This window comes from Pan paniscus, chromosome 1 (assembly GCF_029289425.2).
Source record: "Pan paniscus chromosome 1, NHGRI_mPanPan1-v2.0_pri, whole genome shotgun sequence".
NCBI classification, from domain to species: Eukaryota; Metazoa; Chordata; class Mammalia; order Primates; family Hominidae; genus Pan; species Pan paniscus.
This window is the reverse complement of record NC_073249.2, coordinates 174913713-174928554: the sequence shown is the minus strand read 5'-3', so window position 1 is coordinate 174928554 and position 14842 is coordinate 174913713. Positions and strand designations below refer to the sequence as shown.

Sequence of the window (14842 nt, the reverse complement as noted above, 5' to 3'; positions counted from 1 at the left end):
CTTGGGCATCATGTTCTCTGATCCCAGGAGAATCACGTTCCTCCTCTATGCTCCCCCAACATCCCTCTGTCACAGCCCTGACCAATTGGACTATGACTGTTACTGTAGGCTCTCTCACTGGATCGAGCTTATTCAGACCAGGAAATGTAACCTATTTCACAGCTCAGGGCCTAGAACAGAGTAGGCACTCAGGAAGTCTTCACTGGACAATAAAATGAAGTACCCAAATACTTAACATCATAAAATTAATCAAAACATATTTTTGCATCCTCTGTGCCCGGCCATATGCTAGGCACCGTAGGCACAAAGACAAACAAGATTCATTTCCTGTCTGCAGGGAACTTTCGGGAGACAGACAAGTAAATGAGTGCATCCAACTGCGATAGATACTGTGACTCTTTTACGTGTGGGGTGCATTGAGAGAACAAATAAAGAGCTCTGGCAGGGGGCTGGGAAAGGTTTCATAGAAGATGTGAAGTGTGAGCTGTTTTGAAAGCTGAGTGGGGTCTCACCAGCTGGATGAGGGTAGAAGATGGGGAGTAGAAGAGAGCATTCCAAGCAGATGAAATATAGTCAGTCCAGGGAGAGTGCTGGGAGCCTCCAGGAAGACTACAGGTTGAAAGCCTAAAGGGACCGTCTAAAGTTCACCAGGTGTGGGCTTCATCACTTGCTTATTGGTCAATGGACCACATGGAGGCACTTTCTGGACTCTGAGAACCTCTGTGATAGTGTAGAGACAGCAAGGCCCAAGATGACCCAACCTCCCTGTTTATTAAGCACTTATAGTTTGCTACAGTTTACAGGCCACCTTGGGGAGAAAAAAGTATACAACACACACATACCCACATACTCATAATACAAATATATAAAACACACAATTCACACTTGTATTTTATACAGATTACCCACCTATAAGCCCAAATATCTGTTCTTCAGAAACTGTCAGAGACTTTAAACTCTCCACTCCTCAATACTTACAACACTAAGGATGTGAGATATACTTAGGGAGACTGGCTAAAAGCTAAGCAGTACATCTATTCTAGAGGAAGATTTCAAACTTTCAAACCTACAGGCATGGAACTCTTTTTGTAAGGCAACCTTACCCTGGACCCCAATACATAAAATAAAAGCTCTTCTTTTAAGCAAAGGTAGGTAGAGTTCTGCTTTGGGGCCACTGAGACATGCCTGGGCACCTAGGCCTCAAAGGAGCACAAGGATCAAAATATGTTAAGCTTGGAAAAAGTCAGGACATCGATGAGCTACATACTCAAACCACATAGTTTTGTTCCTTCATACTATTACTTTTGTTGTGAATTGTGTTTTGGTGAGAAGCATGAATTTGCATTGAGATAAACTGTAAGAACAGCATATAAATACTCAGTGCTGGAAGGATGTTTGATATTCAAGACATGGTCACATTCAGCATACAGAGTCTGCTCTACAGTTGATGATGAAGAGTAGTGCTTCTCTGGAATAATGGGTTTGTTTTTATACTAGGACACTCTAAACCATGTAGCTGATTATGTTTCCCTCTTGGCAAAGGTTGCTAGGAAGCTCAAAGACAACATTTTGGCCCCAACTCTTGCAGGTGTCCAAGAACTTAATACTTACCCTAGCTTCCTCTTATTTTTCCCTCACCCTTGCTTTCCCTTTGCTCCAATTTTCTCACTTATTTATTTATTTTTATTGTTGTATTGTGACCATTTTTATAAGATATCTCAAGTCCTTTGTGGAAGGAACTGGTAAAAAAAAGAGTTTATAAATTTAAATTTTATTTACATATTCAATATAACAAAATATATACATATCAAAAATGATGAATTATCTAAAACTCACAGCACAAAGCCCATATGTACATCATACAAATATAAAACAATACACACAGATCACATAGGTACATAATTCACAATCACAACACTAATGTCATAAATACAAACACACTCATGCCCTGTTTACCCCACTCTCATGAGCATGTGTACAAATGCACACATGCACATACATGTGTCATGTACATACCAAGCTGCTCTGCAAGGAGCCGGCCCTTCTCAGTGGGAACAACCCTCTCTTCCTCCATGTCACACTTGTTCCCCACCAGAATAACTTGTGCATTGTCCCAGGAGTAGGTCTTGATCTGAGTAGCCCTAAAATGAGATAGAAAGAGATATGTTAATCATATTCCTATAGACTGAATGTCTGTGTCCCCACCTCCAAATTTACATGTTGAAGCCTAATCCCCAATGTAATGGTATTTGGAGGTGGAGTCTTTGGGATGTAATTATGTCAATGAGGCTAGAGTCCTAATAAATGTGTCCATATAAGAAGAGAAAGAGGCTAGAGCCCTCTTTCTCTCTTGGCCGTGGGAGGATACAACAAGAAGCTGGCTGTCTCCAGATACTGGAGCTGCTGGCACCTTGATCTTGGACTTCCTAGCTCCAGAACTGTGAGAAAGAAATGTCCATTATTTAAGCTACCAAGTCTATGGTATTCTTGTTATAGCAGCCCAAACTGACCAAGACACATACCCTCCCCTATGACAAAAAGAAAACTGCGAAGTGTGAAGAAATGGCTTCTCTTCCACAGGACTAGCAACATCCAAGTTATTGCCAATTAATTCAGCTGAGGACAGACAGATACCTGTCCCTGCTGGCTGTCACAGATGCTGACTCCTAAGCCCTAGCTGCAAACCTCATCCATCTTTTTGAAGTCCACCTCTACCATATCTGGCCATCCCTCTCCTCACTGGGCAGAGAGGTCTTTCTAAAACAGGTATTTGATCACAATGAATCTTTTCTTAAAAGCCTTCTCTGGCCCCCAGCTAGCTATGTGATCAAGTCCAGATTCCTCAGTTCAAGATCACTCATGCTGTGTCTCTCCAGCCTCATTACCCATTCTCCTGCCTCCCTAACCTTTTTACTCATTCCCCAAAAGCTCTTCCATGGCTTGTGCTTTTGCCTACACTGGGAAGTCCTTCCCCACAACTAACTCATCCTCCAGGGCCCAGTGCTGATCCCACAACACCTTGAGGGGAGCCTCTTCAAGCTTCTCCTAGATCCACTTAGCCTCCACCTCCTCCTATGTGATTCATAAACCTTCCCTGAAGCCTCGGATTATGATTATTTGCAGGAACCAAAATGTCAGCAGTGGTTACCTTCATATAAGATGATTATAAGACTTTTAAAAAATACTTTTCGGCCGGGTGCGCTGGCCCACGCCTGTAATCCCAGCACTTTGTGAGGCCGAGGTGGGCGGATCACAAGGTCAGGAGATCGAGACTATCCTGACTAACGTGGTGAAACCCCGTCTCCACTAAAAATTAAAAAAAAAAAATTAGCTGGGCGTGGTGGCAGGCGTCTGTAGTCCCAGCTACTCAGGAAGCTGAGGCAGGAGAATGGCATGAACCCGGGAGGCGGAGCTTGCAGTGAGCCAAGATCACATCACTACACTCCAGCCTGGGTGACAGAGCGAGATTCCATCAAAAAAAAAAAAAAAAAAAAAAAAAAACCTTTTCAAATTTCTGTACTTTTCACATTTTTAAAAGTGAGCATGTATTACTTCTATAATTAAAAACAAAATTTTAAGAGGAAATAAGAAAGGACTCTCTTATATTATGAAGACATCTTTTTGTGGAGATGGGCCTAACATTCCCCAAAGACCCCATCAGGTAGAAATGATTACTTCCTCTTTTTGTCTCCTGCACGTTCACCATGACACCTATTACACTTGGCTGAATTTCTCTCTCTCCCTGAGGGCAAGGACAGGCTTATTCATCTTTGGGATGCCAATACCCAGCACAGAACACACAGCAAAGAAGGTGTCAGTGAATGCTGATAAATGAACGAGCCAGTGAATGGTTAGTCCTGAAGCAGATCTTGAATCTGACTCTACCCTGACACTGACAACCTAACTCAACCCTAACTGCAACCTGAACCTACTACTGACCCTGCTCTTAAAGCTGATCTTACCACCAACCTTCTCATTTATGGTGAGAAGCCATTCCCTCAAAGGATGGAATTCACTCAACCACCACTTCTTGTGGGCCCACAGGAAACCAGGCCCCATTCTGGGCACTGGGGCTTGGATGGCAGGTAGGGGTGAGACTGAGACCAAGTTACCCACAGACAAAACTCAAAGGCCAGGGCTTGGGAGAGATAGACCCTCAGTCTTCAGACTCAAGGCAGGTAACTGGGGCCAGCTCTCCTTATCTCCCATGCTACTCTTTCTTTCATCTTCCTCCCTTCTCCCACCCCATTTCCTCTCAGCTCCCAGGTTAGCAACAAACTCAGGTTATTCTTGGAGGAATCGTCACCAGGTGTTAAAGTCACCGTGTTCCTGAGGCAGAATGAACAGAGACTGAGGGAGGAAGGGAAGGGGGTCAAGGCCAACAGGGAAATGGGCAGTGTGGAGACACTTCAGGGGAGATGTGATGAGAGAGAAGAGGAGGAGCAGGGAGAGGGGAGGAAGGGAGGAAAATGATGAGTGGAGAGAGTAAAGGGAAGGGGAAGAGAACAGAGGAAGGAGAGGAGAAAGACCCAAGGTAGAGGGAAGAAAGAGTTATTTAAAAGGAAGGGACAGAAAGGAGGAAGAAGAGGATAACCAGGAGGCAGAAAAGGAGAACACAGACCTCCAAGAATGACAGACATGCTGATGACACCCTGAACTGCTGGTCAGAACAGGGGAGTGCAGCAGGCAGCCCACAAGGTCACTCTCAGCTCAAGCTGTGTATGTGAAGCCAACACAGCTTCACACAATTATGACAACTGCTCCCTGGGAGAAGCGAAGTCCTCGAAGGTCACCATTAGGCAAAAGGGAGAAGGAGACAAGCCCAGCACTGGCCAGCACTGCTGCTGTGTGCCTGGTCTGCTCAGCCTCTCCGATTCTGAAGGACAGCCACCACACAGATGTCCCACGTTCCCCCATCCCCATCTGAGCAGGGACACTGGGTCCTGGCCCTCCCTCTCACGTGTCCTTTCCCTCAGGCTCCCTTCTCCTGGGAATCGTGCCCCAGGAGGAAAGCTATAAGTTGCTCAGAGGTTGCAACTCTGGGGTGCTGTACTGATTTCCATTGCATATTGAGCCTTGATGAACTTGGACTGTATGTGCTCCAGGACACCTGGCTCAGCCCAGGGATAAACTTTAAGTGCTATGTGGATTCACTCTCCACTGGAGCTACAGTAATCTTCCTGAAACACAAATGTGAACCTGTTGGTTTCTAATTCATACGTCATCACCTTTGGGACAGAATCCAAACTCCTTATAGCAGCACACAAAACCCTTCATGACCTATGCCCTTCAACACTCACACCTACCTTCTCACCTTTGCACATCTGTACTCATTTTCTGGAACATCCTTATTCATTTGTCCCTCGGGCTAACTCCTGTTCATCTTACAAAATGCAGCATATGTGTCAGCAACTCCAGGGCACCTTCTCTGACTCCCTAAACTGGGTCAGAGAGCCCTCTGCTGGGTTCCCACAGCCCTGATGCCTCGCTTCATCACTGCACCTAGCACACATTTTCTTTTCTTTTCTTTCTTTTCTTTTTTTTTTTTTTAAGATAGAGTCTCACTCTGTTGCCCAGGCTGGAGTGCAGTAGTGTGATCTCAGCTCACTGCAACCTCCACCTCCCAGGTTCAAGCAATTCTCCTGCCTTAGCCTCCTGAGTAGCTGGGATTACAGGCACGTGCCACCACGCCTGGCTAATTTTTGTATTTTTAGTAGAGACGGGGTTTCACCATGTTGGCCAGGCTGGTCTCGAACTCCTGACCTCGGGTGATCTGGTTGCCTCGGCCTCCCAAAGTGCTGGGATTACAGGCGTGAGCCACTGCACCCAGCCTATCACATGATATTTTCATTCCTGCTTATGGATCTGTCTTCTGCTCTCGTCTGTAAACTCCTGAGGCCAGGAACCATGTCTGATTCATCTGGGCTTCCCTAGCACACAATACAGGACCTAGCACATGTTAGGTTTTAATGAACAGTTTGCTAAATGAATGAATGAATATGAGTCTCATACCAGTCTTGGACAGCATTGAAGGACTCTTCATTGGTGATGTCATACATCAGAATGAAGCCCATGGCCCCACGGTAATAGGCTGTTGTGATGGTCCGGTACCGCTCCTGCCCAGCTGTGTCCTGGGCAGGAAAAGAAAAGAAACAATCTCTTAGAAAGTCTGCTTTGGTTCCTAAAAAGTCCCCAGGACAATTAACTAATAACCCAAGACATTTTTTTTTTTTGAGATGGAGTTTTGCTCTTGTTGCCCAGGCTGGAGTGCCATGGCGCGATCTCAGCTCACTGCAACCTCTGCCTCCTAGGTTCAAGTGATTCTCCTGCCTCAGCCTCCCGAGTGGCTGGGATTACGGCATGCACCACCATGCCCAGCTAATTTTGTATTTTTAGTAGAGACAGGGTTTCTCCATGTTGGTCAGGCAGGTCTCGAACTCCTGACCTCAGGTGATCCACCCGCCTCGGCCTCCCAAAGTGCTGGGATTACAGGAGTGAGCCACCGCGCCCAACCCAAGGCATATTTAAGGAGCATCTATTACGTGTCTTGTATTGTGCTTGCTGACTAGATTAAAATGATTTTTTAAATCTCATAGAATTTAATAAGAATAATTAAAATCCTAAAGGAAAAGTGAACAAGAGGCATGAACAAGCACAGAAGAAATGTTGAGTGGGTAATTATTACATAAAAAGTTTTAACCTTATTTTTGTTTCTTTCTTTTTTTTTTTTTTTAAGACAAAGCCTTACTCTGTTGCCCAGGCTGAGAGCCCTGGCACAATCATAGCTCACTGCAATTTTGAATTTCTGGGCTGAAGCAATGCTCCCACCTCAGTCTCCGAGTAGCTGGGACTAAGGTTTTGTGCCACTGTGCCCAGCCCCTTATTTTTAATAATAATTCCCATGATTGATAAGCATGCAGTGAAATATACAAATTCACATCTTGCTTGTGGGAGTGGAACTTGGTTTAGCCTTTCTGGGAATCAATTTGGAAGTCTTAAGAGCATTAAAAATGTTCATACTCTTTGACCCAGAAATATTCCTTCTGGGAATTTTTCCCACAAAATTAGAAAAATTTTCCCTATAAAAATAGAAAATCAGACAAATATGTATGTACAAAAACACATTTGTTAAAACTTTATCTAGACAGTGAAAACATATCATCAACTTATATATTCAACAATAGGAGAATGGTTAAAATGTAAGAATTTTTATGTAAGTTCATGTATGTAAGAATATTTAACGATATGAGACAATACTTGTATGTGTGATCTATTAGTTTTATAACTATATGTGCACAGAAAAAAATAGAAGAAACACATCAAAAGGTTAATAGAGATTTTCTCTGAATAAGAGACAAGAATTACTGAGATTTTGATTTTCTTCATGTAATTTTTTTTTTTTTTTTTTTTTTTTTTTGAGACAGGGTCTCACTCTGTGGCCCAGGCTGGAGTGCAGTGGAGCAATCTTGGCTCACTGCAATCTCCACCCCCTGGGCTCAAGTGATCCTCCCACCTCAGCCTCCTGAGTAGCACACCACCACACCCGGCTATTTTTTGTATTTTTAATACAGATGATGTTTTACCATGTTGCCCAGGCTGGTCTCAAACTCCAGAGCTCAAGCAATCCACCCACCTTAGCCTCCCAAAGTGCTAGGATTACAGGTGTGAACCACTGTGCCCAGACTTCTTCATGTATTTTTATTATCTCTACAATGAACACGTATTACTCTTATGTAAGGAGAAATAAACATTTTTTCAAAAAATGACTTTAAGACAATTCTTAATCACAAGTAGCTCATAGTCTAGTTGGAAAGACAAACACGTAAGCAAGCAACAAAGACAAGACCAACAGCAAAGGGTTATCGGGGCACATTGGGATGCTTCCAAATTTTCCACACAGTCCTCGTGTGAGGGACCAGCCAATCTTCTCTGTATCATTACAGTCTCAGAATGTGTGATGCTTAAGCATGTATAAAACATGTCCTCATATATTATCTCATTTAAATTCTATGAGATTCCAGTGAGGTAGGTGTCATTATTATTTACACTTTATAGTTGAGAATGCAAAAATTGCAGAAAGGGCAAGTGACTTTCCCAAGGTCAAGGTCATAAAGCTGGTGACAAAAAGGTAGGCCTTAAATCTGGGACTTTTTTTTTTTTTTTAAAGAGACAGGGTCTCACTCTGTCACTCAAGCTAGAGAGCAGTGGCACAATCATCATAGCTCACTGCAGCCTTGAACTCCTAGGCTCAAGTGATCCTCCCACCTCAGCCTGCCGAATAGCTAGGACTACAGGCGCTCGCCAGTGTACCCAGCTTTTTTTGTTTTGAGACAGGATGTCATGCTGTCATCCAGTCCTGAGTGCATGATCACAGCTCACTGCAGCCTCAAATTCCCAGGCTCAAGTGATCCTCCCACCTCAGCCTCTCAAGTAACTGGGACCACAGGCATGTGCCACCATGCCTGGCTAATTTTTTTTTACTTTTGTAGAGACAAGGTCTTACTATGTAGCCATGGCTGGTCTGGAACACCTGAACTCAAGTGATCCTCCTGCCTCAGCCTCCCAAAGTGCTGGGATTACAGGCATGAGCCTGTAAAGCCCAGCCAAATCCAGGACTTCTGATTCCATGTCTAATGCAGGTACCACCACAACTCCATCAATGAAAGATTGATTTATTCACAAGCATCTACTGAACACCATCTATAGTTATAATAAAAATAAATAAGGAGAAAAATAATTTCAGTATGCCACTATTTTTATATAGGTTGCACCTGTTATCCACAAATACTAGAAAACCCTGGAGAATATATGTTGTTACTCTCATCTTACAGGTGAGGAAACTAAGATTCATTCAGAACTAATCTGTCTCTCTCCTGTACCCATTACAGCATATTGCCTTAGCCATGAACTATACTTAGTGTGATAATAACATAGAACAACCACCACCCCTGCCCTCAGGAAACCTCAATAGAGTTGTGAAGGTGGCTAAGATATAACAGCAAATTGATAATTAGCAATATGAGGTAATATGTCATCAGCACCAGATAAGTGGTATAAAAAAAAAATGAGTTGGCTGGGCATGGTGGCTCATGCCTGTAATCCCAGCACTCTGGGAGGCCGAGGTAGGTAGATCATTTGAAGTCAGGAGTTTGAGGCCAGCCTGGCCAATATGGTGAAATCCTGTCTGTATTAAAAATACAAAAGTTAGCCAGGTGTAGTGGTGTACACCTGTAATCCCAGCTACTTGGGAGGCTGAGGCACTAGAATCACTTGAACCCAGGAGGCAGAGGTCGCAGGGAGCTGAGATGGCATCATCGCATTCCAGCCTGGGTGAAAGAGCGAGACTGTCTCAAAAGGAAAAAAAAAAAGAGTCACACAAGTTCAGGTAAAGTAGAAACATGGTGGTTTGGGGTAGTTATGGAAGATGTCAAAGTGGAGATAATATATCCTTTAGGATAGGCTGGGTTCTTCAGGAACAAGCAATCCCAAATGTCAGTAGCTTAAACAACAAGGTTTTATTTTTTATTATTATTACATATCCATTAAGGACTGGCTGGGTGCTCTGCTTTTTGTCATCTTTATTCCAGGATAAAGACTGACAGAGCAACTACCAGAGGGTGAAAAAGTATGTGAGTCACGTATTGGCTCTTAAAACTTCCACTTTTCCCATTTCACTGGCCAAAGCAAGTCACAAACCCACACCCAACTTTCAAGGGGTAAGAAAGTGCAATACTATCATATACTCAGGAGGAAAACTGGGACTATATGGTAGAAGGCATAATGATTCCCATGGGTGGAATCTGCACCGAGCCCAGGAGCATCACATGAAAGTGTGCTTATTTGGCAATATAAGGAGAACAATTTTCTAAAGAAGAGTTTTCCCTTTCCAAGCAGAAAAGTAAAGGAGTGGTATTTTGGCAGAAGGGAGAGTTTTTGACAGTGAGTACTCCTGAAGAACTTCAGGAACGGTAGGGGATGGGACATAGGTAGGTGATGAAGCTAGAAAGAGCTCTGAATACTATGCTATGGGGTATGGACTTTATTTTTTAAGATCAAAGATTTTGAGCCAAGGGATTAATGTAATTAGATCTGAGATTTAGAAAGATCACTCTAACAATGGTGTAGAGAATGGACTGGAAGGAGAAGAGATAGGAGGCAGGAAGGCTGGTTAGAAGATCTTTGCAGTAGTACAGGTCAGACTAAATAAGAATCTGAGCTAGAGTGGTAACAACAGGCATAGAGTAAGAACAGATTCATTGAGGTATTTAAGAGGTAAAATTATAGGGAATGGTGATAGATTAGATGTGAAGAGAAGAAAAACAAAGATAGCAGTTGTTTCTGTCAGGGCTTGGCTTCTCCATGTCCTCAGCAATTCAGCTCTGGCTCAGATTTGCATAACCTTACTCCATAAAACAAAATCTGCATCTAACATACTCACACTGCTTGGAGAGCATATGAATCACCATCTTCTTTTCATTGAGCAAGGTCTTTGAGCATCTTACTCTCCACCTCAATCAGCTTATCAAAGTATTCCTTCTGACCACATACAGCAGTTCTCCCTATGAGTTCTGGAAGATACTTTCTCCAGCTCATGAGTGAGTGGGAGGATAAATGAATAGATGAATGGATAAATGAGTGAATGAATAAATGAGGTTCTGAACATTTAACACTGGAAATCTTAGACATTATTGAGAGAAATCTGCCATATCCACATCAAAGCTCTGTGTGTTTGTGACTAAGAAACATTGAAGCAGTATTTGATCCACTCCTCCTATGCCCTTGCCTCTGCTTCCTGAGCTCCTCAGAGCCAACTCCAAAGAATAGACCTCCCACTGATCTGTAGGTTCAGTCCCTAAATCCTGTCCTGCAGGATTTGGAATTAAGCCACTCTTCCTGGTCTAGAAGCCCAGGCAGGATTTCTGAGCGCCTGCACTGCCATCAGGCCTCAGCTCTCCTCAGTCTCCCTAAACTATGCCCTGTTATTCTGTGAGAGTGTCGAGTCTTCCATCTCTGCCTGGAGCCTAGCCCTGTGCCCAAGCTCTCCAACAGAAGAGTCTTGTCACCCAACTGAATCCCAACTAATTAGAAATTCTGGTATATACCCCATAAATGAGTTTGGACATGGAGTCAGTTTTATCTCAGTACTACCAGTATGTAGCACAGGGCTGTGCACACAGTAGCAATTTAACCACTGTTTGTTAAACAAAAAGGCCATATAGTCTTGAGGTTAAGACTGTGATCTTTGGAGTTAGGCTTCTGGGTGTGAATCCCTATTCTACCACTTACTCACCAAGTGACTATAGTACACAGCCTCTAAAATGGCTTCTAAAATGTCTCCTGATATTCATGCTTTTGTGTAATCCTCTCTTTGGGCAACTTACCTATTGGAGCCTTAGTTTCTTTATCTATGAAGTGGGAATAATAATAATACTTCATTTTATTGCACTTCAACTTATTACACTTTGCAGATATTGCATTTTTTACAGATTGAATGTTTGTGGCGACCCTATCTCAAGCAGGTCTATCAGAGCTATTTTTCGAACAGTATGTGCTCACTTCATGTCTCTGTGTCACATTTTGGTATTTTCACAATATTTCAAGTCTTTTCATTATTATTATATCTGTCATGTTTATCTGTGATCAGTGAACTTTGATGTTACCATTGTAATTGCTTTGGGGTGCCATGAACCTCACCCATATTAAGGCAGTGAACTTAATGTTGTGTGTGTTCTGAATGCTCCACCAACCAGCCATTCCCCCAACTCTCCCTCTCTTCAGGACTCCCTATGCCTTAAGACACAACAGTATTAAAATTAGGCCAATTAATAACCCTACAATGGGCCCGGCATGGTGGCTCATGCCTGTAATCATAGCACTTTGGGAGGCCGAGGCAGGTGGACCACTTGAGGTCAGGAGGTTGAGACCAGCCTGGTCAACATGGCGAAATCCTGTCTCTACTAAAAATACAAAAATTAGCCAGGCATGGAGGCAGATGCCTATAATCCCAGTTACTCAGGAGGCTGAGGCAGGAGAATCACTTGAACCCAGGAGGCGGAGGCTGCAGTGAGTCAAGATCACACCACTGCACTCCAGCCTGGGTGACAGAGCAAGACTCCATCTCAAAATAATAATAATAGTAACAACAACAACAACAACAACAACAACAACACAATGGCCTCTAAGTGTTCAAGTGAAAGGATGAGTTACACATCTCTTGCTTTAAATCAAAAGCTAGAAATAATTAAGCTTAGTGAGGAAGGCATGCCAAGAACTGAGATAGGCCGAAAGCTAGGCCTCTTGTACCAAACATTAGCCAAATTGTAAATGCAAATGTAAATTTATTGAAGGAAATTAAGAGTGCTACTCTTGCGAACACATAAGTGATAAGAAAGCAAAACAACCTTATTGGCAATATGTAGAAAGTTTTAGTGGTTTCTGGATAGAAGATCAAACTAGCCACAATCTTTCCTTAAGCCAAAGCCTAATTCAGAGCAAGGCCTTAACTCTCTTCAATTCTATGAAGGCTGAGAGAGGTGAAGGAACTGCAGAAGAAAAGTCTGAAGCTAGCGGAGGTTGGTTCATGAAGTTTAAGGAAATAAGCTATTTTCATAACCTAAAAGTGCAAGGTGAAGCAGCAAATGCTGATGTAGAAGCTGCAGCAAGGTTATCCAGAAGACCTGCTAAGATCATTGATCAGGGTGACTACATTAAATAAGTGATTTTCAATGTAGACAAAACAGCACTGGAAGAATATGCCATCTAGGACTTTCATAGCTAGAGAGAAGTCAATGCCTGACTTCAAAGCTTAAAGAACAGGCTGACTTTCTCATTAGGGGTTAATGCAGCTGGTGACTTTAATTTGAAGTCAATGCTAACTGACCATTCTGAAAATCCAAGGGCCCTTCAAAATTATGCTAAATCTACCCTGCCTGTGCTCTAGAAATCAAACAACTAAGCCTGGATGACAGCACATCTGTTTACAATATGGTTTGCTGAATAATTTAAGCCCATTGTTGAAACCTACTCTCAGGAAAAAATATTCCTTTCATAATATTCCTGCTTATTGACAATGTGCCTGGTCACCCAAGATATCTGATGGAGATATACAAGGAGATTAATGTCTTCATGCCTGCTAACACAACATCCATTCTGCAGCCCATGGATCAAGGAGTAATTTTGACTTTCAAGGCTTATTTGGACCTGGGCAAAGTAAATTGAAAACTTTCTGGAAGGAATTCACCATTCTACCATTAAGAATATTCGTGATTCATGGGAGGAGATAAAAATATGAACATTAATAGCAGTTTGAAATAAATTGATTCCAAACTTTGGAATTATGGATGACTTTGTGGGGTTCAAGACGTCAGTGGATGAAGTAACTGCAGATCTAAGATCTTGTGGAAATAGCAGGAGAACTAGGATTAGAAGTGAGACCTGAAGATGTGACTGAATTGTGGCAATCTCATGATAAAACTTGAATGGATGCAGTTGCTTCTTACAGATGAGCGAAGAAAATGGTTTCTTGAGATGGAGTCTACTCTGGTGAAGATGCTATGAACATCCTTGAAATGACAACAAAGGATTTAGAATATGACATAAACATAGTTGGATAAAGCAGTAGCAAGGTTTGAGAGGACTGACTCAAATTTTTAAAGAAGTTCTACTATGGGTAAAATGCTATCAAACAGCATCACCATGCAACAGAGAAATCTTTCATGAAAAGAAGAATCAATCGATGCAGCAAACTTCACTGTTGCCCTATTTTCAGAAATTGCCACAGCCACCCCAGTCTTCAGCAACCACCAGCCTGATCAGTCAGCACCCATGAACATCAAGGCAAGACCCTCCACTGGCAAAAAGATTAACACTCACTGAAGGCTCAGATGATTGTTAGCATTTTTTAGCAATAAAGTATTTTATTGGTTTGTTTGAAACAGGGTCTCACTCTGTTGCCCAGGCTGGAGTACAGTGGCGAGATCATAGCTCACTGCAGCCTCAACCTCCTGGGCTCCAGTGATCCTCCCACCTCAGCCTCCCAAAGTGCTAGGATTACAGGCCTGAGCCACCATATCTGGCCTAAAGTATTTTTTAATTAATGTATGTAAATTGTTTTAGGCATAATATTACTACACATTTAATAGACTACTACAGTATAAACATGGCTTTTATATGCACTGGGAAACCAAAAAATTCATGTTACTTGCTTTATTGCAATATTTACTTTATTATGGTGATCTGGAACTGAACCTGCAACATATCCGAGGTATGCCTGTACCTACCTCAGAGTTTTGTGAGGATTAATAATGTTATTATATGCGAAATGCTTAGAACAGTTCTTGCTGTGTAGTAAATACCACATAGGCATCAGTTATTGTTTTTGCACTTCCAAAGGCAGTTCCAGGAGCAGGGCCAGCTTCCCAGGGTCTGCCCTGCTAGAGTGGATGGGTCTCATGCTATATGTGTCATTTCCCATTCCATTCAAACCTGCCCAGGGCTGCCTCCAGCCAGAGTGTCAATATAATGTTTCCCTTAAAGAGTAGCAACATGACCTGTTAGAAAGAGAATGGGCGAACTTAAGAGTTGAGCAGGCCTTGGCCTAACTCCCAGCTCTGCCATTCATCAGCAATGTGATTTTGGACTAGTTGGTTATTTTATCTCTCTGAGGTTCAGTTTCCTCACATCTGGAATGGAAATAAAAATGCCTACTTGGTAGGGTTTTCATAATACGATATTTTTTAAGTGTCTGGCTTACAATAGGTATCCAAATATAGAAGTATTTATTATTTAACTTTTAAATTAATTTTTTTAAGTAATTGAGCCTTAGTTTCCTCAACTGTGAGGT

The 14842-nt window shown here is 42.5% G+C and overlaps 1 protein-coding gene across 1 annotated transcript in view; it reads right to left on the bottom strand.

Moving 5' to 3' along the window:
- RAB3B (RAB3B, member RAS oncogene family) overlaps nucleotides 1-14842 on the bottom strand; it is an 83054-nt gene that overhangs the window by 23017 nt on the left and 45195 nt on the right. The window contains exons 3-4 of the mRNA XM_034965149.3: nucleotides 6013-6131; nucleotides 2017-2141 (exon numbers count right to left, since the gene is read on the bottom strand). Coding sequence (XP_034821040.1) covers nucleotides 2017-2141; nucleotides 6013-6131 — 244 coding nt within the window. The remainder of the gene's footprint in view (nucleotides 1-2016; nucleotides 2142-6012; nucleotides 6132-14842) is intronic.